The sequence below is a fragment of the Salminus brasiliensis genome, chromosome 5 (genome assembly GCF_030463535.1).
Source record: "Salminus brasiliensis chromosome 5, fSalBra1.hap2, whole genome shotgun sequence".
In the NCBI taxonomy this organism is placed as follows: domain Eukaryota; kingdom Metazoa; phylum Chordata; class Actinopteri; order Characiformes; family Bryconidae; genus Salminus; species Salminus brasiliensis.
In genome coordinates, this window is record NC_132882.1 from 28,509,297 (window position 1) to 28,536,682 (window position 27,386).

Below are 27,386 nucleotides of genomic sequence, written 5' to 3' on the forward strand. Positions count from 1 at the left end.
AAGACAGTTGGCATTCTCAACTGGTGTAAACAAATAAAGCAAAATTGTTGGTGTGTGATATGCTAGTGACAATATGCACAAAATAACAGTGTAACAATTTCTACACAGCACCAAAACACTGAAGAACTAAAACCACATAACTACATATTGAAATGTAAAACTGGTCTCTCATTTGCCATTTCAATGAAACCCACTGTTTGTTAAAAGCCAGTCATCTGGATGCATCCTATCAGGGAAAAGCTGGAGGGGGGCTTATACCATACTTACACACCCATGCTTAAAGGGCTTAATTTGTTAAAAGAACAGAACAGCAGGTGTTGAAAATTCATTACCTGAGCCAAATCAGCCAATGAAGTAAATTAATAGCTAAACTATCAGACGTCTGACTGAATCTTGACTGAATTGACAACTGTGGAAAATTGTCCCTGAAATTGTCACTGCTCAGATGCATAAATGTCATGCACTGATGTTCAGCAGACACATGGATGTGTTTGAGGGGATCTATCCTTCTTCTTGTCATGGATAACCACAAACAACACAAACAAACTGAGCATGCAGCGATGGGGTGGCCTGAGGAGTGAGAAAGTTCAGGAGATGTCATGAAAAACACAAACACCAGATTTAAACACATTGAGAGCTTGTTTGTAGGACTGTATTGGGAAACTGCTAGAAAACAGCAGTGGACAGCAGTGAAGAATAAGTGGGACGCAGGTCATTTAGATCATTTTAAGAAAATGTTATGATAGTGTGACAAAGCAGAGCGAGGCATCAAGGCCTCAGGAGGACCTACAAAATACTCAATCAGTATTTTGTATAATGTATTATGTAGAAAGATCAATATGAGGTATTCAGCTAAATCAGGCTGGACAGCTTCTTAGCTAAGCTTTGCATGACTGACCATTTCGTTAGGTCGCTGTACTGCGCCACCTGGTGGATGTGGCTGTTCACAAAATTGTAGTCAAAGCTGTCGGCCTTTCCTGAGACCAGCTGGCAGACACCTGTCTCATCAAAGGTGTCACCCACAGTTAGAGCGAACATGACGGTTCCCTGAGCCTTCACAGCCTCTGCAGCTCGTGGCAGGTTCCCTCTAGATGTGGATACCGTTCTGCCGTCTGTAAAGGCAACCACCCTGCGGGAAACACTGGGCCGCCACTCCTTTTGCACCACGCTGGACAGGAAGCCAAGGGCTGCAGGGAGATCAGTGGAGCTATCCATAAAGCTCACAGCATTCAGCCTGGTCACAGCGTCGTCCACGTTGTTGGTGAATGGGACCTCCACTCTGTGTTGCTGGGAAGCACCGTACTGGATTACAGACACACGTAGGAGGCTGCGTGCCTTTGATGAGAGGAGCCTTGAAGCCATGTTTGCCACAAAGTCTCTGGATTTCTTAAAGTTATTCAGGCCCACACCAGACGATCCATCCAGCATAAACACAATATCCGTGGCAGCTTTGAAGTCAGCTGGAGGAACATCAGAATTTCAGCAAGTGTTCCAAACTTCACCCAGCATCCATCTTTTTATTAGAGTGTGAAATCAGCATGATTCAAATTACCTTGGCAGGTCTGATGTTGATGGTTCTTATCTGAAATATCACAGCAAGCAACACAAAAATCATGATATTAGAATGTAAGAAATTCTGCTACAGAGTTGGGGACTAACTCTGGTGTATAAGAACAGCACTAACCTTAAAACGTACTGCTCAGTAAGTACCATAGTCACAAGAGTAAAAGGCCTTACAAATGAACATTTGATGCCTGTCTAACTCTTTTGTGGAAACCCACTGTCAAAGATCAAAACTAAGAATTTAAATGCAAGGGGGAGCTTATGCCCACACACAAACACACACACACACACACACTAGACATTCAGACATTTATTTCACACACCTACACTCAAAAGTCTTGATGTTTTCCCTAAGGTTGCTATTTGGCTGGCATGGCAGGCAGTGAAAAAAATCTATTTGAGGAATAAGGCCCTTCATTCGTCTGAGCCGACCAGTCTGCATAGAATAAAATTATATCACTTTAGAATAAAGGCCATTTTTACATATTTCTAATCATACGTGTCTTGGCCATAACAGTATTTGTTCTCTGACTTGTATTTGTGGTGGGTTGGTGTGGCGCAACAGATAACACCACTACCTGCCAGTGAGACCGGAGTTCGATTCCCAGTCTGGGTGACTATGCTGCGCTACACCAATAAGAGTCCTTGGGTAAAACTCCTAACACTACATTGGCCTACCTCTGTAATACTAGTAACCTTGTAAGTCGCTCTGGATAAGAGCGTCAGCTAAATTTTACATAAATGTAATATAAATGTATTTGTATATGGATTAATGTTGGTCTCAAGAGTATTTGGACTTAATAGTGGTTGTACTCAGACTTGTGTTGTTCTTTAACAGAGTTTGGCTTGCCATGAGCTCAATAGTGTTTGTACTTAGCATATTGTATCTAGACGTGTTTCTAGATCAACAATATTTGGACTCAGTAGTGTTTGTACTTGGACTTGTCTTGGGCTTGACAGCTTTTGTATCTGGACATGTCTTGGAATCAACAGTATTTCAACTCAGATTTGTTTTGGACTCCATCGTGTTTGCACTTGGACTTGTATAGGACTTAATAATGTTTGTGCATGGACTTGTTTTGGGCTCGACAGTATTTGTACATATATTTATCTGGGGCTCAAGATTATCTGTACTCAAATTTGACTCTGACTTGTATTGGTTTCAGCAATCGGTCCTGCCAAATTTATTCCCTGACCTAGACTAGGTGTGCTCGGTCCGGGGCCTTATCACCTATAACCTTGCACAGTTTATCTCCAGCTGTAATCTAACAACACTTATCTGAGTAATTAAGTCTTATACAAACATGTGAATATTAGGTGGATCTGAACTCCCTGGGATGAGGACACAGCATCCCTGACCAAGCCCTAATTAAACAAAAAATAAGATTTTAACTGTCATCAAAAGGCACTGACCAGTTGTTTCTGCCTGCTTTAATAAACTTGATTTATTTAGAGCATTGGTTGGATTGATTCAAGGTTTTATGGTTAAAGTTGGAACTGAAAGCTAATGTAATAAAGCCGTCATTACCCAAAAAGGTTTTATGAAGAATGATAAAACATGGAAAGTTTAGACAGCAAACACGTCTTGGACAATGAATTTGAGGTGAAGAGAAGAATGAGAAGCTTAATTTTTACCATTACTTTTCCAAAACCATCATTTTAGCCTTGGCCTCAAAGAGGACTTGATGTATTTTGGTGTCAATACGGTCTTGGCCGCCTTTTTACTTGGCCATGAGTAGTCATAGTCTCACCGAACATAAAGCGATGAACTTCAAATCTAATCCTGACTTTAGAATCAAAACTCAAATAAAACCTGAAAACATTTATTATTTAACACCCAATTAATTCCCTGATCTTAAAATCTGGACATCCGGACTGACAATTAGTTCATACCTTGGCACACATAGCTGGTGACATTGTTGAAAAAGGTTTCCTCCAGAAGCTGAGAGTGATCTGTGATCTTCAAATACAGGCCAGGAGTGGGTGTGTTCATGCATGTGATCTCTTGCAGCATGGTGAAGTAGGGGGGTCTGCGGAAGATGTCCCCAATACCAATACCCACCACCTGCCACACACAAACAACTGCTGCACTCTGTGTTTGAAGGTATGAGCGGTGGACTGCCAGTGTATTCATCACAATGTAAGCCATAAACAGTAAATGCTCTCACCCTGATATTGGGCACGGTGCACAGAGAAGACAGGGGTTTAGTGTCCCGTGTGTCAGACCTGCCGTCAGTCAGAACAATGGCCACTTTACGAGAAAGCTGAGAGTTTCCAAACGCCTTTCGGGCAAAGTCAAGAGCCTCCCCAGTGTAAGTACCTCCAGCAATCCAGCGCATGTTCTTCACAGCACTGTGTGCATAAATGGTCATTGGCCAGGTTACGTTAGTTCATCATGGACATCTAAGGCTTTGAGGAGTTCAATTGTAGTCGTCTGGTCGACTCAAGACCACAGCCTTGCAGAAATTAACCTGTCTCTAATTCTAATTCCCTAATTCTAATGCTCTAATTTTATGAAAATGTAAAACATGACATTATAAATATATTACAAATGTGATTAAACTATGTCTAAAAAACTACGTCTGATACTAGATTTCACACATGTCTGCGTTCTGTGAGGTGGAATGCAAAACTCTAAAAAAGCTTTGGCTCAGGCCTGGAGTCCGACAACCCTGAATTGAAGAAAAGAAGAGTCTATACAACAGCACATACAACACATGCTAATTCATGCTTTATCTGACATGCTAGAAGTTCAGATGTGTCACTGAAGGAAAGCAGAGCAAAGTCTGACCTTTTAAGCTCAGAGAGGGTGGTAATCTTGGGGTCATCCATAGACACTAGCTCTTGGGTTCCTTCATGACTGTACTGGACTATTCCCACCCGCGAGCCATGCTCATTCTACACGGCCACACGGCCACACACACACACACACACACACACACACACACACACAATACATGCAAGCTGTTCATGAGCATGTCAGTCTTGTAAAGCCTGGCATTTATGAGAATGATCTACAGATGTGGAGCTTTGTGACTACAATGAAGATAAAGCTAATAAAATGCCCCAGTAGAAGGTGGCAAATTAAGTGTCTATAAAATAGTGTCAACTTGCCTATACAGATTAAAGAAAAGCAGGTAAATGGTGCCTGTTTCTACACAAGGGATTTATTCACCAAGTTGTCTTAGACAGAAAACCCACAAGTTTTCATGAAGAATCTGACATTCAGCATCTTTTTATACTTGGGATTTGTTCAATTTATAATGAAATTTGGATCCATCATTATAAAAGCAGAGCTGTGAACACTTCTCACTTTTAGACTGTTTGGACTTTTCTCAAGAACAAATTTAAGACAATTCTTAGGAAAATATTGGTGAATATGAGCCAATATATTTGAACATTATTAAAAAAAATCTTTTAGGCTTATCTTTAGTTATAAGGCCATATCATGGACGCAACAAGGCTGCCATTTTTAGCCATTTTTAAGCTGAAGTTTGGTAGCGATACTGTGGACTGATACCTTGTTGTTGCCAAACTTTGTGATCTTATTTATGACATGGATGATGAACTCTTTCTCCAAGGCAAAGTTGTAGCGCCCCACACTCTCTGAGCTGTCCAATATGAAGAGCAGCTTCACAGGGCTGCACTCATGCTCTAAACAAACGGCACACAGTCATTAGTGTTTCCATAAATGCTTCCACTCCAAATTACGCTTAAGAATCCATTGCTTTCTGAAATGGTGCTGAATGGGAATGTGCAGGTTAAGACACTTACCACAGCATGCTGAAATGAGAGCACAAGACATGGATAACGGGTCAGCTGGCATTTTTCCTTATTTTCTAATTTCTTATAGCTATAGTTCTTACAGCATCATGTGATTAAATGTTGCATTAAATTCATATGTAAAGGGCATGATCTTACAAAGTAGTAACTTTATATATTTTTTATTACATTTCTATCCCAGGTAAGCTTTGCAATGAAAAAGGCTACATTTCAGTCACCTTTCATTAATGAATTTGCTGTTTTATATTCCGTTCTGAATCTCTGACAGTGCATCTAACAATACGGACAGCACCATGCTACTTTTATAGTGAGAGAAAACAATCCTATCCCACATGCTGATGCATTTTACTCTGCTAAATAGAGGCGAATATGGTTTCTAGAAAAGGATTTGAATGAGTTAAAGGGTCTGAATGTATCTCCAGTGAGACACAGTATTGCTAGCATTGTCTAATTGATGTTAGCATATGGTGATTCTCTGGATGCTCTGTGGCTGAAGGAGCCCAGTAGCTGAGATGTGGGTGTATAAGAACTAAGGTTAAATAAGTAAAATGAACGATGCATTCTTCAGTTTCTCATATTAAAGGAACTAATGCTGGGTATAAGAACAAAGGGGCATGGATATGTTTGCTTTATGGTGATATGTTAGGTAGGTCAAAATGTATGGGACCTTTTTTTATAAAAAAAAAACAAATGTGCTTGGGAACTTACACAAAAATCATCTGAATGCTTAAATGGTTCTGTTCATGATTCAGACAATGGTTGTATAAGAAATTCTATACAGGTTACACATTGCAATGTAGGTGACTTAAATAGTAATACTTGTGTAAAGTGCAAACCTCCAACACCCTTTATACTTTAGGTGCTACAAGAGTTCTTTGAGTGATGCCATAGAAGAACCACTTTGGTTTCTATAAAAAGCATAAAGAGGGCTCTTCTTATATGCCATTAAAAGTAAAAAGGTGCAAGGACTTTATCCCTTCCAGCAAACCGTCCTATTGGCTGTAAGTTGCAGGACAGCTGTAGGAGAGTTTGGATCAACTCCAGGATTTCTTTTTGGCTGCAACTCGTTTAGGAAGCAAAGTATGTGAAGAGCAGCGGTAAAACATTCTTCACTGGTATGCGTAAATATTTGCTCAGAACACACCATTTTAGGTCTATCCACTGCAGTCTTGCAAGCACATGACCGGTTAATCACCAGGACTAGTTTGGAGAAAGCTGCACATGCTTTAGTCTTGAATTTAAATTTAATGGCAGAATGCAGCTTGAAAAAGCAGATGCAATAAACACAGCTACTAAGCATGTCCAGTCTGACTGCGTTTACCATATTTAGGCATGTAATGGTTTTCTTACAAAGAAAAGTGGGTACAGGAGCAAAGTCATGATGTACTGGCCTATTGAATCGTTCTACTCAAGCTGAGGAGTTGGATGGATGATGCTGTTTGCTGAGTGTATTTGTCAAGAATACTTACAACAAAATTTCTTTAGAATTTCCACAATTTCGCATTCCTAAAAAACAGAGAACCAGAGATTTAGATAACACCTTATGTTAGAACATCATGCTTTTCTTGCAGATACACCAATATTATTAAAATTAAAAGCGAGGCAGTCTTCCCACTCCAACAGGCTGGTTGTGTCCTTTATTGCTGTAGTGCCTTGATAAATGTGACAAGATTTGAACATCAACAAATAGCTGCTCTGGATGCAATCAGTCCCATTATGTCTTAAGAACACCCATTATTTGCTTACTTAAGGTCTGTCTACTCCCATTAGGCACATATGGTACACAGTACTGTGCAAACGTCAACCCGAGTAACCTCTGTAGCACTTCTAGCACCTCTGTAATTCAGCCTTGTCTAGCAAGCCTCCCACAGTAAGTTATTTACATGCTTTAAAAGGATGCTTTTCTATATACACAGCCACCTAGAGGGTGAGTAAATAATACAATATAGGTAAATCTAATAGACTGGGCCCTATTTTACCGCTCTTTAGGCAAACCGCGTAGCTTGATTTAGGGCGTGTCAGTGTATCTTTGCTATTGTAATGATGGGAAACGCATGCCTTGCGCGGCTCCAAATGCACAAAAGGCATGCACTAACTCTCTTAATTAGTCATGGGTGTGTTTTGAGCATATTGTGAAATAAACCAATCAGTGTGGCACTTGTGATTCCCTTTAGGAGACAGGTGCTGTCTGACTTGGTGGATTGCTATTTCAATAGTGCACTGCGCACAGTCAAGGAAGTTGGTGGAGCGTCTCGCCTCTAGAATAATGTTGTTTTATTTTGTTTCTGTTTATTGTTAATATAAAAGTTTGCATAGCTGCCAACTGCCATGTGCTATGGTTGTGTGCACTGCTGCATGTACATGTGGGGCATGCAATTTACTGCCAAGATAGCAATGAACGTCTGACTGTTGACGTCTGCCTAGGTTGTTTTCAGTCAGTGGCGCACCTGTGTTTTTTTCGATTGTCACGATAGCAACACACCAGAAATTTACCTGAACACACCTCATTTCCCTACAGCATAGATATATTCGCAAGCACAGTTGCTATTTTAATGATGCAGTCAGAAGGTGTGAAAATAGACTGTTGACAGGATGTAAGGGCCAGATTTTTAACATTCATCCTAAAATGGTAGCACAGTGTAAAGGACAGGCAGATTCAAATAATGTCAAAAAGTCAAAAACAACAAGACAAGGTGCTTGCATGATGGCGGCAATAATAGATTTTATCGCTGGCAGTATTTGTCATGGCGGGTACGGCCAGACAAGACGGGAGGAACACTCGCAGAGATGGAACTAAGCAAGGAAACAAAATGAGCAGCAAACTAATGGCCAAAATGGAAAACCAAACAGAACGTGACATGAGATGGTGAAAACAACAAACCTGGGACTGGGAGGAGTAGGATACAACAATGAGGTAAACTAAGGACAGGGACAAACGAAAGCCACAAGCCTAGCTTGGGATACAGGGGTAACTAGAACTGAGAACCAGAGCCGTGCTCTGTGAAAACAAAAGGGGTAGCTGGAGAGCCAGCTGCCTGACTAGATAACAAGGCAAGCCCAACCTGAGTACGCCGTGACTGCCTTGTGAGCTGGGGTCTTACCTGTAGAACCAGACTGGGATCTCATTCGTGTGAGAAGCCGTCTGCCAGCTCCTTAAATGCTCCCAGTCCCAGGTGCAACACATGAACATAAATACAACACAAATGAACAGGAAACAAGGCGGAAGTCCTTATATGGGCCTGTGGGCTAAAACGAGGATCTGACAGTATTGTGCAAAAGTTTTAGGCACCAGTGAAAACTAGAATTCCTCCTTATCTGCTTCTCATCTGTACAGTAAGTATTTATTTCCCCAGAAAAACATTAATATTAGAAAAGATAAATACAAATAACATTAATACTATAATAAATGTAGTGGTTTTACATCATCATGTTCATTGGAACATTTGCAAAGCTCTCCTCGTAAGAGTCTAACTCATCATTTATAGTTAATATCCAACACCTGGTTTGGTAAATCAGTGCTTATTGATGTTATTGAAGTACAATAAGCTGGTGATGGAGTTGAGCACATCCACACAATGGCTGGAAGCATCCAGGAGAAATTTGGAAGCAAGCTTTGTTTTTTAAACTAGCTCACAATGTCTCAACACTTTCTTCAACATGAAAAATATCTTTAGCTAGTTTGTATAGGCTACATTCCAAAAGATACCTCTAAGCTTAGATACTACTAAATACAAAAGTCAGAATGGAGACCACAATACTCAACACTACACTTCGCCCAAGTACTCTCGGTGGGTCTTTAGTCTGCCGTTCGAACACCCAGGGGAAGTTCGTTCCACCACTTTGGTGCCAGGACAGAAAAAAAGTCTGGATGCTTGTGACCACTGCCAACAAGTACGGAGGGGCTGGTCTATTCTTTGCTTTGTAGGCCAGCATCAGGGGTTTGAATCTGATGCGGGAAGCAGCTACAGGAAGCCAATAAAGATAATGCAGCAGAGGCTGAATTTGGGAACATTAAAGGCAGCCCGTGCTGCTGCATTGTGGATCAATTGCAACCAGGAGTTGCATTAGTTAAGTCTTGAAATGAACAAGCACCTGAGTGGCCTGTCTAGAGAGGAAAGGTCAAATTATCTCTATGCTTTAAAAGAGAAATCTGCAAGCCAGGTTTGCAACATGTGCGAAGGTCAATAACTGGTCATCCACAACTACACCAAGGCTTTATGCTTCTGCAAATGGAGTGACCAGTGAGTTCTAGAAGAAGATGGCAGGATCATGGTGAAGAATCTAGAATTGCAGGCTGTAAGCCCTACCCCTGCAATTCACATTTCAGCTAAATTGAAACCACCCCTGAATCAACACCTAAATCAACTAATGGAGCTCCAAGCTTCTAGGCTAACCAAAAGACATGAGTATTAACAGGATCTAGTGAAAAATATATTCAAAAAACAGCCTACCTTGCAAGTAAGGGTGAACCCAAGCAAAGAAGCAAGCAAATTCAATTATGAATATCTGACTTTTGCACAGTTCTGCACATTTCAATTTTACATCCTACACACATTGCTCCCTGCTCCTTCAAAATCCTTAACATTTTGCCTCAAATATAGAATCATGGGTTAAAGTGAGCAATATATATACATTATATAAACAGTGAAACAATCTAATGTAAGCTGTTATGCTGATATGTTCATCTAAACTAGAGTGGGTCTGTTTAATATAACAGTTAGACAGGAACTCCTGGGAAACAAAACATATGTCCTGCAAAGCTGTACTCACATTTGGCTCTGCCAAGCCATGTGGTCCTGGAAATCCCTGCAATATATAGAATACTGTAATTGAGCTAGATAGATAGATAGATAGATTGATTGATAGACAAATGATAAAACCCAGTGAGACTCACAGTTTCTCCTGGTAGTCCAGGGTATCCCTTGGGGCCAGTGAGGCCAACACTACCGGGTTGATCATTCTGGAGAGAATGGAAGAATAGTGTGATATCAGAGACCCTGCAATACATATTTGTCTTGTGGGTGGAATCCTGATTTTAACTCCATGTTCCAGTGTTCTTCTCTTCAGAATTGGTGTATTTAATCAGATGGTGTGAAGAAACAACAAGACACTCATGACTATAATAGAAATTATATTCTTTCTACATTTCTTAAAAAAACGTTTACACAAATTCTTTCAAATACCAAAACTTCAATATGGAGAAAGGTTGCCTTACATCATTACCAGGGTCACCGGACAGTCCACTTTCACCTTTCAAGCCAGGCAGTCCTCTGATGCCCTGATACACATAGGAGAAAAAGCCTTCTATTAACACTAGACATGAAAGCTGACAGTGCACAGACCATAGAAGTCTTTGTTTCTAATAATCAAATAAGATAAACATGTCATAGGAGAGTAATCACCTGTGTACATTACTATACAGACTGACTTACCATGCAGGCATGGTAGAACACTATGTATCCACAATACACAGGCACCAAAATGTTTCTATGCCTTATCTTAGCCTCTGTGGGAGATGTTAGGCCTACTTCGTCAAATATACTTGATTTATTAGCCATGTTTTATTGCATGCTTTGGCAATATGTACCAGAGTGAACATCCTGTAACGTCCCACAAACCTTTCAAAGTGCAACAAATCAGGAAAACAAATTGTGTGTATGAGGGTGGAAGCATAACCATCTCCAAAGCTTTCCTGCAAAAGGCCAGTATTTACAGTTTCCATCCAACACCTAGTTTTTCTACTCAGTTTTTCATTAAAGTGACCAGCAAGTTGGCAAGCTGTGGAAATTAACACATCCATACAGTGTCTCGAGTTCACAGAGTGGTCAGCAACCAATCCAGTGTTTTTTTGACCAACTTTACTAAAAACAACACATTCTGACTTCTGACTACTGGATTTATGTTCATGTAATAATTGCAATTATATACAGATTAGAGATATTCTGGGTACACATATACTTACTGTTGAAGTAACTGGCTTATACAGCATTTATCTATTTTCTATTTTTTACTGTATGCCTGTAATATATGCATTTTACAAGTATATACATATTATAGTATATATAATGTAATGTAATTTTGTCTAAATCTACAGTGACTTGTAAGATTAGCTGCAACAATCATTAATGGTCAGAAACAGCATTTTCTATCTAAAAAAAAATTTATGACTATTCCATGACCTCCAAGTTCTGGCACAGTATAAATCCCCCAATTCTCCCTCCTGTCAAACTAATCCTTTATTCAGACTCGTTCACAAAATACAGACAGGATATGGTGCAGATTTCCAGATAAAGTTCTTGGGTACTGCTGTAACAACAGGATTTCTTCATCTCCCTCATTAAAAAACATAAGGGATCAGGGGTGAGCTAGAGCCACCCTGACGTAGCTAAGAGACACTCAGTACATGTAATAAAGCAGATACCTTCACTCCAGGTGGGCCTCTTAAACCTGGATATCCCTGTTGGGAAAACACAATATAATTGTTTCCAAGCATATTGAAATTATTTCATTTTGTTCTGTAGTGTCTAAACTGTTTACTAAAGAAAAGTGGTGAAGGATCAGTGAGTTTCAAAATGTGTGGGAAATCTTCAGATATGAAGGGAAGAATGTCACAACAGAAGAAATCTAGGGCAGTTTCCACAGTTCTTCACTAATGTCCAGTAAGAGCAAAACTGACCACATTTTCCAATGAATTACTATATTCATAATATATTTTGGCACTGTCCCACAAAACCTTTCTCGTTTTTCTTTTTCAGTTTATTTACTTTTTGGCATATTTTACATTCTGCCAAAACTCCATGACAAATGAACCAATAGAAATGGAATAAACTCATTTTACACAAATTTTCATTGCAAGTTGTAAAGTTATTGAAAGCCTGTAAAATGTATGTTTTGGAGGCTCAAGGTTTTTGAGTGACAGCGACAATACCAAATACCAATACCATGGCAATACCATGTTCTCATTTACACAACACAGCTTGTGGGTTCTTTTAACATTCGAGGCTCTCGAAGGGGAACTGGGCTGGACACATTTCCGTGAGCCAGAGCGTAGCTGTGGATAAATCAGCAGGCCACAAAGGACCAAAAGCCACAGCAAACTGGAGTTTTCCTGTTGTTTGTTCAGGCTTGCTGATTTATCCATTGTTCCCTCTTGAGCACTATGCACCGTAGCTTGCCAAGGGCACCTTTACACAGTTCTAACATTACTTATATTGCTGTCAACAACAAGCTTCTAAATGATCCTTCAGACCTAATGGACTCTGGTCATTAGCAAACGCATGGTATGAGAATAGCTGAAAACAACTTTCTTATGACAACCATTAACATAACATCAACATCTGTATGTAAATAAGGTAACTGCAGTCACAGATTCTACCACTGCAGCATACAGCGTATGTCATGAGTACCACCATCAACTGCTCCTGCGTGTTCTGCTAAGGATAGTTTGAACTGTCCAATTATGAAAATTGATTAATGCTGTTAAAAAGGTCCCAATATATTTAAGCTTCAACAACACTAAAAAAACAAGTTCCATATTGTTTGATTTTATATCCTGTAAAAAGTGAAGTACAAAAATGCTAAAATAGCTTTGTGACACTAGGCACCAAAGCTGGACCACTTTACAGATAGATTTATCAGGCATGCATCCATATCAACTAAAACATATTTATTTAGATTTTAGCATTTATTTGCGGTTAAGCTTCCTTCATTGTGCTCCACACAAGAATGGATTCAAATGCAGATGACTTTTAATATTTTCCAAAGAGAACATGTGTGTTTCATAATCCTCAGTAGGAATTTCTTTAGAACTTCGCTTGATGACTTTCTTTCCCCTTTTTAAGGAACAAAAACATCTACTGTTTCTCCCACGAGTCTTAACAGAACCACACTTTCACTTGGACTGAGTTGTTACTGGAAATAGCATTAGTTTTCATTGGCTTTGGATACCTAAATAGGATGCACATCAACCAAATGTGTCTTATTGCCTGATTTGAATGCTAAATCATTGGCATAAAGTAATGCAGTTTATTATAAAGTAAAATTTTTACAAAAAGGACAGTTTACAGAAACTGTCAGAGAAATAGCAATGTGCTTTAATTGTTTGAATAAAAATTTGCATACCTGAAACCCAGAATAACCAGGTTCTCCTAAACCTTTAGATCCGTCTTCACCCTAAAGATTGGAGAAGGTAGTTTTTAATTGCTATTAAAAGAAACAAGGACGAATCATTCATTTGACTTTTGGTCCATTTGACCAATTATTGTACTCAATAACTTACGTGATGCTATAGATTAACCACTAGGTCACCAAAAGTAGCTTTTATAAGAGGTGTACTATATCAATGTTGATAAAAACTCTAAACATACCATTCACTTCCCTAGTCCATACTGTACAGTATCTTATTATATACCATACCATTCTATCTATACCATATTTGGTTTGATTTGTTATATGAAAATACACCAAAATGTTTTTATAAGTAGTCCTTTACCCCTTAACATGCCAAGTCTTTCAGAAACTACAGGGACGTCTGCAAAAACTGGTGGGCTATTCTTTTGTAACAGAAGTTTGTAATAACATATTCTGGTCCAAAGTCTTTTTAAGGGGTTAAAGGACAAAAAAAGTAAAAATGTAGGATAATCCAAGTGCATTAGTGAATTCTTCCCTAGCTAGTTTATGTTCTCACATTATAATAATTTGATACCTAATTTTTGTGCTTAAACTCTACAGCTCCATCTCTCAGTCTATCATATTAACTTGACATAATGTGACATTCTCAGAAAAGGCAAAGTAAGTATGATATGTAAAGAAAATCTGTTCCAGGATCCAATGCTGGTTTCTGACAACACACACATTGCTTCTAAGATGAAAATACTTACTCTCACGCCAGGTGCTCCAGGCTCTCCAGGAGATCCTTGAGGTCCTTGTGAGCCCTTAACACCCTGAAATTGGAAAGTTCACTGCACAGTGAAACCAATACAGTACATGCAAAAAGCACTTCCAACAATAGCTCTTCTAACAGGCTTACCGTGCTACCACAGCTATCTGAACGCAGTGTTGTGGTTTTCAGAGTTCAATAAATGTATACAAACGAATGGGTTGATCCTTAAACTAAACTGAACTGATACAGGTTTGAAAGCTGAATGGAACTATCACACATTTACTAATCATGTTATTAAGCTTGTGCTAAGGCCATGTGGTCTGACTTTTTGGCACTGTGGCAGAATTCTTACCCCAGGCATCCTGGCTTGTCTCTGATCCACACTCTCACAAAGACTGCAGCTAAGACCAGCACTTTTAAGGAGTGATTACTGTTACCTTTTCACTCCTTGAAAGTGAAAACATCTCAAAAAATGGACTGAGGGGGGACATTTACCCATACTTGTAGGTGCATTTTTGCAGAATACCAGTCAAGGAGAGGAGGAGGCCTGGTCACACACACTTAATACAGTGTTTGGTTTAGTATTTACATGAGTCAGTGCGTCTTTCCACCTAAAACTCTATGTAAAAAGGGCTTGCGGTATGAGAATGCAACCTAATAGCAACTATGCTCTGTCAGCATAGTCAGAACCTTTAATACCATGCTAATAAAGAGGGATGCTACAAGGTGATAGCAGTGAGGGTTTCAGTTATTTAATTGACCTTTGAAAACACTAGAAAAACACACTATTCAAGTCAATTAGTTTATTTTCTTTCCTCAATATAACTGGTATGTCATCAATATAACTGGTATACCTACTTACACACCTATCAGGACACCATCTGCTAAAAAAACTGTTTTACATAAGAACTGTTCTCCTCTACCTTAGTAACTGCTGTGTATGTATAAGCGTATGTATAAACTGTCTGAGAACAGCTATATGTCATAGCATGTTACATACCTCTGCACACATTCAGTACTGAGCGCTGTGTGGGCATTGCACTGTCCTGTCTGTTTACTGTGTCTAATATCTGTTGTATTTCTCATATTTATTGTATTGTTCTGATTCCATGTTTGCACATTTATGCTGCACTTTATGTATCTGTACTGTATTGTATTCTATACTTGTCCATTTTGCACCGTGATCCTGAAGGAGCGTAATTTTGCTCCACTGTGTACTTATACTCAAATGGAATGACAATACAAGCCTCTTGACTAGACTTGACATCAGGCCTATGATGCAAAACAGGACTGAAAAGCCACAGAAAGACAACACAATAGTGTATACACAGGACAATTAACACACAGGGCAATGAATAAATATGGCATTAACTAGCAGAGCAACAAAACAATAAGCAAATCTCGTTATATTATATTCGTTCAAAGCATTCAGAGTGAATGTTTCCTACTGCAAATGTTTACTTTTGCTACACACCAAAACAAAAGGTTTACGTTTTAAGCCTTTGAAGCCATCATTGTAAACTGAGTTAAATTCATTATTCCATTAATCAATAATTATTTTATGAAGGCAATTGCTGTCTTGTCCTTTTACAGTATTATTATAATCCAGAATTATTTGATCTATATTATGTTTATACGTTCTCTCAAGAAACTCATTATAATTACAAAATATGGGAATTAGCTGTGATTGGTAGTGTGCCAGTGTGTCTTTTTGTAAATTACAATCCATTTATGCAATTTAAATAAAAATACAGATAATTAATAGATATAATAAAAAAAGAATTAGTGTGTGCAGATAATGTAGTGTTTAATACATATAATAATTAGTGTGTGCAGATAATGTAGTGTATAATACTATAGTGTCTCTATCCAATGAAAAACATGTATCACCAAATTGTGACTTAAGAAGAGTTTATTCCAAGTCATTTTGAGCATTTCTATTGGTCCATCATCCAGAATTATTTGCACAGTGTACAGAACAGCTACAGAGCTCAAACCATGGAAAAAACTAACAAAAATGGAGATAGATGTTTGTCATTGGACAGCAGCAATATAGTGTAATTCTGAAATGTGTAAATACTGTAGGAACATAGTTTTGAAGGCTGAAGGTATAAAATAAATAAAAGAACTGTAAAAAAAATATGTTAACTGAATGTATTTGGGGTACAAATAAGAATTGGGCACAATTAGTGTTTTGTGCTTATTGTGTGAGACGTTTAAAAAAATGTAAAACAATTCTCAGTGCTACTTGTTAGCACGTGTGTAATGATATGTACCTCAAGTCCACTTTGGCCTGGCTCTCCTTTATGTCCTTTAAGCCCTGAGACTCCACCAAGACCCTGCCAAGAAACCAGAAGCATGAGCGTGATTGTGGGACTGAAAATCACAATGTGTCAACGGATCTAAAAACTACACTGGAGGGGACTCACCACTGAGCCTATGTCTCCAGCCAGCCCCTCATGTCCTTCAGCCCCAAAAGGGCCTGCATCCCCCTGTGAAGGAACAGGGGTGTGCGGGGGAGGAGATACAATGCAGGAGCATTAAACATCCCTGTGCTGAATAAAACACTACCATATAGGGAGCTCAGTCCACAATGTTACTTTACCTTCTCCCCCTGGACACCACGCAGGCCTGGAGGTCCCCTGAGCCCTCTCTCTCCTCTCACACCCTGAAATACGAAGTATGATGCCAGAGTAAACAGAGACGCCCATTTTATTCTTCACACCACCCTTCAAACAGATGAAGCCTAACAGTTTCTGTGCAGTGAAAGAATTTATTGCAGTAGATATGCTTTGATGGGCATCAGTTTTATTTTTTCAACACTGTAAACAGATAGAACCCCCAAGCTAATATCTAAAAATACATACCGGTGTGCCAGGAAGTCCTGTTCTGCCAAAATCCCCCTACAGAGAAAAAGAAAAGCACTTTTGGATAATGACATCATGCCGCTACAGGAACGGGTAGAACGTGATCCTACAATTTCTGCTCATTACCTCCCTTTACCACGGCAGAAGTTCCTTATGAATTACCGGGCACAGCACATCCAGCATGTTAGTGTTTTTTGGATGCACTCATGGATTACATGCTGTGCAGCTATGATAAAAGCAATACAGACTCACAGGGAACAGTTCACTGCAATCATTTTAACCACATTCCAAAGGCCTTAACATAACAAACATACTCTGCAGCGTTCATCATGCTTATGCAAGCCCCCTTTCTGGCCCCTTTGAATTCAGTGAAAAAAAGTTGAATATTCAGAGCAAACTTGAAGAAATAGCCTTTGGTTACACCAAGCAGTAGTCAAATATTAGATGATTAGAATGATTATATATATATATATATATATATATATATATATATATATATATATATATATATATATATATATATATCATATCAGTCATATTAGAACCACCAACCTAGTAAAATGTAGCCCCCCCCCCACCCCATCTCACCAAAATAGCTCTGACCTATTGAGAAACAGCCATATAGCCAGCAGTATCCTTTTTAGAAGTTTGTGCTACAGTTGCTCTGCTGTGGGCTCTGATCAAACAGGCTAGCCATCACCCATGACAATGCCGATTTAGCAGTTATCCTTTCTTGGACAACTTTTGGTTGCTGCTGACCACTATATACCAGGACCACTCCACAAGATCTACCGTTTTGGATATTTGGACCTGCCCTAATATATCCCACCCCTTGACTGATGTCATTTTAACAAAACAATCAATGCTATTGCCTTCATCCCACTTCACCTTACTCCTTACTTCACTTCAATGTTTTATTGTAATAGCTGATCAGTGTATAACTGACACAATTGCTAGAGCAGATGTGTGCAATCACGCTCTTTGGGTCTTCTTTTCATCAGCAGTTCAGTTGAGCCCTTCAAAGTTGGAAAAAAGGGACCCTTAAGCCGTACTTATACGAAAGCATGTTATCCACCCACTTCCTGAATAGCCCACTCATGAAAAGATCATGTAGCCATGACACAATGCTCTGCTATGGCAAGGGCTGTTTAAATACAAGAGGAACCTGATACTGCTTATAATCATCAGGGAAAAAGGGTTGAGGAAATATCCGTAGGGATTCCTCAGTTAACTACAGAATAAAGGAATTTTGAGTCCTGAAAATTCCATCAACGGAAAAGGAAATTAAAAAGCTAACTCCACTTAGTACAATTCCACTGAAACCCAGTCCTACTTGGATTGAATGACCCATTATACTGAATTATTACAAAAACAAATCTAAGCATTTGACTGCATGGTCCAGACAGCTAGACACTGCATTAGCAGGACTCCACAGGATATCTGCTGGCTCTTCTTCTGCCAATGTTACTTACAGTAAAAGAAAGAAGGAATAAGACTGAATTATACCCCTCTTTATTTTTTTTAAATGGCTGTATTACCTATGGTGTACACTAGAGGTCCTGTCCTCCCAAAGTTAACCCATTAAAGTCCATAGCAGTGGTCCTTATGTTCTCTGAGTTTTACATAGACATAAATCAATTTTTCTGGGATTGTTATGTTTCTGTTTTCTATTTTCAAATGTTTAAATGTTTCTTCTTAAATATTTTGTCAAACTATGACACACTTTAGACGAACCAGAATGGGTTTTACGACCACACTAAATTTCATTTTTGTATATATGTGGGTTAAATAATGCACACACAATCACAATCATTATTTATAGCATTTTTTTTACAGCTTGGCGGCTGAATTATTATACTTTAAATTCAATGGATCTAATAGAGCATTTAATTTGACATTTGTCGTAGCTTTAGCACAAGATTCTGTACCAAGACATTAAACTTGAGTCCTGTTGAGACTCATTTATTTCAGTAACCAAGTGCCAATGAAGCCTTAAACAATCACATCTGACTTAATCATCTTCAAACATTACAATACATGCACCATGTTGATTGTGTGTCCTCCAGTGAATCTAATCATGCAGAGAAACATCTGATCCAAGGCATCCATCGTTAATGTTATTAACTGTGATTTTGTAGCGGAGTGTAAGAAAGCAAATCAGCCGGGATCATTTCTGAATACATTTAGATACAGATAAGTTTTTTAACTTAAACTTGGATAAATGTGCTATTGTCGTTTGTTCATTTATTGGAGGTGGACTGAAATATCTGATAAAGTGTATGATGAAAAATGATCAATTTCACTGTATTAAAAATGCAGTCAATTTTTAAAGATACAAATTTAAAGATATGTTTGCAGTCCAAATTTGCTTCTTTAGTTTTGCCCAGTAACAAAGAAAAAAATAATAAAGATAAAGACCTAATTGGTTTTATAATCCCAAAAAAACTTTTAGTTTTGCATGCAAATAAAAACATCTTTAGATTTATACTCTAATAAAAACTTCTTAAGATTTACACTCTGATAGACTTCTTTAGTTATATGCTATAATAAAGAATACTAGTTTCATACTGTAATAAACACTCCTTTAGATAGATAGATAGATAGATAGATAGATAGATAGATAGATTACCAGGTTTTTACAGTTTACAACTGGCATGCTTTTCAGTAGCATACAGTCATGGCTTAAACTTTTTAAAATATACATATTTTTTGATCTACAAATTTTTTTAGAAATATACTGGTTAAAACAAGCGATTTGTCCAACAAAAGCCATTTTAGACCAATAAATGAACACTTTTGCTGTTCCAAACTCGACTAGAGCGCCCCCTAGTGGTTGACACTTTAGTTCTAATAATAAAATAGAGAGGCTTTTTCCCTATATTACATAGCAGTGGGCAGCGACCTTCCGAATGTTGATCTACTGATGAAATAGAGAGCATTTTGCTCTATATTACACAGCAGTGGACGGTGATATACAAAGCAGAAAAGCCTCTGATCTGCCATGTCAGTGCTGTAGCTAAGCCCTTCAGCTAAGCCCTGCCTTTGAATGCTCTTTATCAACCCCATATGGCACATTTTTGAGAGCTGATAGGCAGGACACTGATACAGATGCAACACTAATACAGAAGCAGATACAGATACAGATTTAGTTTTACAGTCTAATAAGACAATTTTCCCCATGTTCAAAACAGCCAACTGGTAAAGACATTTATGGTCTTAAGTCTGTAAGACTGAATGTAGCTGTAGCCATAATGTGTCTGTGTTTGATATGTGAAACTAACCTCATCCCCTCTGTCTCCTGTGTTCCCCACTGCTCCTGTTCTTCCAGACTCCCCCTTTAACAAATGAGGCTTGTTTAAATCAAGTTGATAACATCTCATTATCAGCTTCAAATGAAATGGATTTATGGACATTTACAGCTTCTTAAAACCAAGGGCATTTCCAGCAGTGATAATGGCTAGTCCACAGTCACCTTTTAGGGCATTTGTTTGCTCTACCAAAGAAAGACTCAGGAGAATGTTTACTGATAAGCTGATAATACCTTTTCTCCACTGGGCCCAGATAGTCCTGGCAGACCTGGTTCCCCTGGAGGTCCACTTTCCCCCTCGAGACAAAGAAGACAAAATGTTTACATTTTACAAAAGTCTCAGATCCCAGAGAAGGCTGTTTTATTTTAGAAATATGTGTTGATGAAGTTCACCTTTATTCCCAGCAGTCCATAAGAGCCTGGGTCTCCTCTTTGTCCAGGAGCTCCAGGTTGCCCCTGTCACATTAAAATTGTGTAAAGAAGAGCTAAGGTTGGTGTAAAAGTATTAGAATGCGAAGGTAAACTCTATTAATGCTGAAAACACCCGATACATTTCACCTTATGCACAAAACAAGTCCAGGTTAATTTGTTTTAAAAGGAATATAATTTATTTATTTATTAATATAATAAAAAGAAAAGAGCATGTTTCATTCTGAGCCATCTGTTCTGTCCCATACAAAGTCACATACTTAATATTTGCTATTTTATCAGTTAAAACATACTGTAAACTTGACACCAGAGTAAGGTCAACACTTAAAACTGCTATGTTCCCTCACAAAAAATAAGGACAAAAAGACTTAAGGTACATATAACCAAACAAAAATCATTTAATTAATTATTCTTTCCTAATGCAGAATGTGTAATACAAAAAATATACCAAAATACCTTCTGCAAGACGAAGTTAAAAAAGCATGTTTTCCTTCAAGTCACACAACTAAATAACTCAATAAAATAATAATTCAATATGACAATGTTCACTTTTGCACAGTAAGTATCCCTGAGTCTTTGAAATCTCAGTCTTCCAAAGGCACCCTAATTACATTCTAAGGCTTATTGCAGCGATTATACTGTTCAGTCCAATAATAAGCCAATAGTTTGCATGAACCTTTTAAAGTTGGTTGTGCTTATATTATAAGTAAAAGGAACTGAACCTTGCTGTTATACTGCTCGCATGCTGAAACAAGCCTTTATTGAAGTTGGAGTGAAAATCTTCTACAAGAGCTCAGTGGTGCTTCAAAAGAGAAAGTCCAGCAAGGCACAGTGTAGATGTAGTAGGGACAGATTACTCAAAGCAGTAAGAATGGTGCTTTAATTGAAAGCACATTTTGTTGGAGGGGGAGGGCAGGGACAGGGTTATCTGGAAGTTGGAGAATCAGTCAGTTGAGAAACTGGAAATGATCTGCAGCCTAAAAATGTCAATATAGATGGCTCTGGTTGTCACACACACACACACACACACAGCGGTGAATGAGGACACAATGATATGTACAGTATATGATGTCTAACTTCACCATGCATGCACTGTGACCAGAGTGTGAACTAAAGCTATGATTGAAGTAAAGCTAAACTTAATTGAAAACAAACCTGTATTGTAGAGTAAGCAGGTGCTGTTCAATCACTGATAACCAGGAATTGTAGGACTTTCCACAATGCAATGTGTGCATGTGTGAAATCAATAATGTTAGTATTAAATTAATAATGTCAGCATAAAATTAATAATGTGAGTATTTAATTAATAATGTGAGCATTAAATCAATAATGTGAGTATTAAATTAATAACGTGAGTATTAAATTAATAATATGAGCATTCAATTAATAATGTATTAAATTAATAATGTGAGCATTAAATCAATAATGTGAGTATTAAATAAATAATGCGAGTATTAAATAAATAATGTGAGCACTAAATTAATAATGTGAGTATTAAATTAATAATGTGAGCATTAAATAAATAATGTGAGTATTACATTAATAATGTGAGCATTAAATAAAAATGTGAGCATTAAATAAATCATGTGAGTATTAAATTAATAATATGAGTATTAAATCAATAATGTGAGCATTAAATTAATCATGTGAGTATTAAATTAATAATATGAGTATTAAATCAATAATGTGAGCATTAAATTAATCATGTGAGTATTAAATCAAGAAGGAGAGTGTGAAATCAATAATGCAAGTATTAAATTAATAAACAGAGTGTGAGTGTGAAATCAACTATGAGAATGTGAAGTTAATCAGCAATGGACAATCAGCAATTCAAGTGTAAAGTCAACAATGAGAGTGTGAAATTAACAATGCAAGTGTTCAATTTAACCTGTGGTGTTGATTTAACACTGGCAAATCTGTGAAAGATAAGGGAAATGCTAGATCTGAAGAATTTGTACACAGCATGAACATCACAGATTCCTGTACTACTTTTGCTGAACTTCAGAGGCTTATTTATTGAACAATCTCAGAGTTTAATAATAGAAACTGGGAGTTGCAGAGGAAGTCAGTGTAACAGGGAGGACATTACAAAAAACTCAAACAAAGACAAATGGGAATTATGTAATAACAATTGTAATAAGTCTTTGAGATAAGAACTCTGTGGCTGATATAAGTAGCATATCATATTGGATTGTTGGATTATGATGATAACAATGATAACAATGATAACGATGATGATGATGATGGTGTTGTTAATGATGATTATTGCTTTACTTACATTATCTCCATCATCTCCTTTACACCCGGTCAAGCCAGCCATCCCTGGCTCCCCCTACACAGAGAATAAAGCAAAGTAGATAGACAATCATTGGACACTGTGGTTTGTAGGCTGTAGCATAAAGTCAAGTGTTAAGCAACATACAAGCCTACCAACACCAGAGGGTGGCTGCAATTTTATGGATGGATTTTAATGGATTGTCTAGAACCTCCAGGCAAACATACATAGGCACATTGAGTCATAATCAATTATATATTCATAAATGATCAATGATAAAGTAACAGTTTCTTTGCGTGGATTATTTACATTTACTAGTGAAGCCTTTGTTTTTCTTTCACTCTTCCAAAAAGCAGCATGCAGTGTTTACTCTGTGAGACCCTGATGTCCCCAGTGTAGTGCACTTAGTAGGTTGTGAAATTGCAGCACCTTCACCCAAGACCTGTCTGATTGAAAGGCACGTACATTCAAAAATCATCTAGACTCCCTATAAAAAATGCTGTTGTTTATATGTTATTAATATAAGTAGTGCACTGTATGTAGGGAGTATGGTGTGGTTTGAGCAGAGTAAACTGCAGGTTAGTGGTGAAATGAGAACCGAGAGTTTCATTGTGGAGATTAAGCTTTAGGAGTCTCTGCACACAACCCGTAGCTGATTTTTAGAGTCGCAGGTCAAGACCCTGAGTGGTCCAGCTTAATAAAGCACTTTAATCCTTATATTCATTATCTTTCAGTATTTTGAGGGGGGAATCCTATACATGCTTGTGCAATTACACAAATTATAAATGAACAGCAGCCAACCTTTTAATATTACTGTAAGCACACACACACACACACACATATATATATATATATATATATCTTTTTAAATGATGTGATTATGATTATTGTATGATTATTGTGACCGCCTCAACTGATGATGAAAATGTCCTCACTGTTACTGTAGCAACCTTCCGATTTGATGTTCCCACTGGTGGCAGCAGGGACATAAGAAGCAGAAATGCCTTATAATTGAGGGTGGCCATACTCCTTCAACAGTGTTCGTGGCAGTGTGATTGATCACATCTTCTGAGAGGAAAAAATCCACTGCAGTTCTGTGAGTTCTATAAGCAAGAAATGCCCATTTTCGCATAAGGCATCTTTAAAGGAGTACAAGGTGAAACAGCTGTACATGTGCGCTAAAGGAATCAAGTCTGTGAAAAAAAGCCTGTGGACTGACGTGGATAAGTGATATAAGAGGATTTTACACAAAGTTTTAAGTGGTTGTTTAGAATTTTTGTAAAGTTACATTTACTGGGATCATTGTTTTACCAAAGTAACAATACATTTACTTGACTGTGGGTTTAGGCCACTCTAGCCACCACCACTCATACTGATCCCCTCAGTCAGTCAACCCTATGACTTTTGTTAGGCTGCGCTCACAGACCATCGGTCAAGGTCCCAACTAATTGGGCCAGACTGATGAAGCTGACAACACACCACAGCTGCTCTCTCTCGAAAGGTTAGAAACTAAACCACGAGTCAGACGGCTGAGCACTTGTTTAAAATCTGGCAGTGTGCCAGTCACTTGTGGGGGGCCCAGGAAGGAAACGAATAACAGAGAACTTTTTTTTTGGTTACATTTTCATATGGTTTCAATTGTAGGCTTCCCTAATAAGTGGCATCATGTATCACTCACCTCATCTTTCACCTTGCAATGGCTTTCCAACATGGTGCAGAAAGTCTTCGTATACAGTAAAATATACAGTACTTCTCTGAAGCACTGACAATTCTGCCATATGTAAACATTTCACGTCATTCCTACTGTAGATCTCCACCTGGCCTGTTTCTAAACAGGCTGGTGCTTTCCGGATATAGGGCGTGCTATAATAAACACAGTGCAGGCCTTGCACTTGGTAAACACTTCAGGGAGAGAGTCCCCACATATGGTTTTCCTCCCCATAAAACCCAGTAAACATCAAGCATTATGACATTAAACATCATTTAGGCTTGTTAAGACCCTTACCACAACAACCTCCAGCTCTTTGATGCTTCACTGTAAATGCGTTTAATCAACCCCCACCTTTAGGCCAGTACCACAGATATGTGCAGGGAGTCTTTGTGTTGTATTGTGTTGTGTTCCCTGAGGCAAGTAACTGGAGTCTTGATTAACCTCATCTGGGCTCTGGGAACTTTGCAAATGTCTGTTCGATTGGAGGGTTTTCCTGTGTTTCAGAGCACAAAGTACTCTGCTGTGTGCTGTCTGCTTAACCAGAAAAGACAAAAAAGACAAACCATCAAGCCATCCTTCCCATCTCTTCCTCCAGCTCCTTTTCCCCCCTATAACAACAAGAAAAAGAATTGGTGAGTTTAATACTTCTAAAAGCTACAGTTTATATTACTTAAAATGTATTGATTTCTAATGATTAAGCCTTATTGATTAACTCAACTTAGTTTAGTTAACTACTAACTCCGTTTTAGGGGGTGCGGAACATGTCATCAGGACATGATAATGTAGGAGGAAACTGCAAAGAGAGGAAACCATATGTATTCCTATTTGCAAGCTAAGATTCCCCCTTTTGCATGATGAGGTTCCTGGGGTAGGTGCAGACCTCTGAGGGCTGCAGGCTGGCTGGGATTGTAATCTGTTGAATTATGAGGGTAATTTGTAACCTGCAGGTGGGAGTTAGCAGTGAATGAATAGAGGAGGCGAACACAGCACTGATGTCTTAACTTAAGGTGTATTGTTGACATAACTGACATTTGAGGATGAATTAAACAAGAGTCAGGAGAAAGTTTGACTAAAATAAGTTGAGTTATTTGATAAGTTAGCATTTAAATGAGTTATTACATGAAAGACTTATAGATACACTGAAATATTGAGGGTGTTACAGTGGTGCTGAGGTCTAGTATTAAAGCTTTGTACTGAGGTATAGTACTGGGGCATAGTACTGAAGTGTAGTACTGAGGTATAGTACTGAAGTAAAGAACTAATGTCTTGTACTGAAGGATAGCATTGAGGTCTAGTATATAAGCATTGTACTAAGGTATAGTACTGATGGTAAGTACTGGGGTATAGTATGGACGTATACCACTGAGGTATAATAATATAATGACCTGAATATTTTCTACCCCTGAATATATATATTATATTAATAATATAAGTGTGTGTGTTTACATTTTTTAGGATCTGATGGTGACTAGGTGTAGTTTCTAGCAAATGTCCATTGGCCAGAAATGCATGCAGATTTTTTTGTGATATGCTGATAGCCTAGAGACAAAGGGTCAGTAGTGTGAGTGTGTTTGTGCTGATATAAAAATCTGATGTTATAATTAAATTGGACAAATGCGAGTATGAATGAACATCAGATATTGAGAAACGCAAACGACAAACCTTCTGTCCAGGTGGACCCCTTGGCCCCTGTTCAAAATATTGATAAAACATGATAAATAACATTTATAGAACACATTGTTTTCAGGACAGTAACATTCAGACTTATTAGGTGAAGCATAACAAAAAAACTCACTCTTCCCCCACTGGGACCAGGATCACCCTACAGACACAAAACAGGCAACGCTCATAACACACCACCAAAGCTCATTACAGGCTTCTTAAACACAACCAGATCCGAGTAAATATAGTCTGAAGGTAAGAACCACCTTCTCCCCTCTGTGTCCTGAGGGACCCGGGTCTCCTGCTGCTCCCTGCGACCAAAACAAAGAACAAAAAGAGTGGTGTGGTTATGCTGTGGTGGCAGCTCTGCACAGGTTTGCTCTGCCAGTAGTGAACAACCTTAATCTCTTGGAACTGTTCATACTGATTGTATGGTAACTTTATAAGCACATCCCTGACTGTACTCTAAGACATAGGATCTGATTCAGGGGTTCACTATAGCTAATGCTAGTCCTACTCTTAAGTGGAACCCAACCAGTATTTCAGCTGGACGATATTATCAGCTGATATTGATGACTCACTGACATTTTAGGACTGCAGCCAAAAATAAATATATGGGCCAAAATGGTCCACTTTATAATGTACATAAAAATTACATATGATCAGGCATAACAGTAAAACCACTGATAGGTCAAATGCACAAATGTAAGAATCTGAGCCAGTCTGACAAAGGTTACATTGTGATGGCTATATGCCTGACCCAGTCACTAGCCACTGCATCTCCGAAACATCAGGCAGGTCTTGTGAGGTATAGAGGGGTTAGCACCTACCAAAAGTGCTTCAAGGAAAGACAGCCGGTGAACCGACCACAGAGTCATGGGCGCCAAAGGCTCACTAATGCGATCCAT

The 27,386-nt window shown here is 38.4% G+C and overlaps 1 protein-coding gene across 1 annotated transcript; it reads right to left on the minus strand.

The window, feature by feature from the left end:
- Positions 1 to 13: 13 nt before the first annotated feature.
- LOC140555858 (collagen alpha-1(VI) chain-like) lies at positions 14 to 27,386 on the minus strand. Its single transcript, XM_072679177.1, has 23 exons — positions 27,309 to 27,386; positions 26,745 to 26,789; positions 26,612 to 26,638; positions 25,380 to 25,424; positions 23,109 to 23,162; positions 17,095 to 17,130; positions 16,833 to 16,895; positions 16,657 to 16,719; positions 16,504 to 16,566; positions 14,226 to 14,288; positions 13,468 to 13,518; positions 11,768 to 11,803; positions 10,562 to 10,624; positions 10,241 to 10,306; positions 10,117 to 10,152; positions 6,816 to 6,852; positions 5,338 to 5,346; positions 5,084 to 5,217; positions 4,355 to 4,461; positions 3,732 to 3,915; positions 3,457 to 3,628; positions 1,553 to 1,582; positions 14 to 1,460 (listed from the first exon to the last, which is right to left on the minus strand). Exons 1-23 carry the CDS (start codon positions 27,384 to 27,386, stop codon positions 853 to 855), a joined length of 2,070 nt encoding a protein of 689 aa, XP_072535278.1. The 3' UTR covers positions 14 to 852.

Coding starts and splice junctions, on each gene's coding strand:
- LOC140555858 (XM_072679177.1), bottom strand. CDS start 27,386: ATGGATCGCATTAGTGAGCCTTTGGCGCCCATGACTCTGTGGTCGGTT. Junction 23,163..25,379: donor ATGGGAAGGATGGCTTGATG/GTTTGTCTTTTT, acceptor TTCTCTGTGTAG/GGGGAGCCAGGGATGGCTGG. Junction 16,896..17,094: donor CAGGACTTCCTGGCACACCG/GTATGTATTTTT, acceptor TTCGTATTTCAG/GGTGTGAGAGGAGAGAGAGG.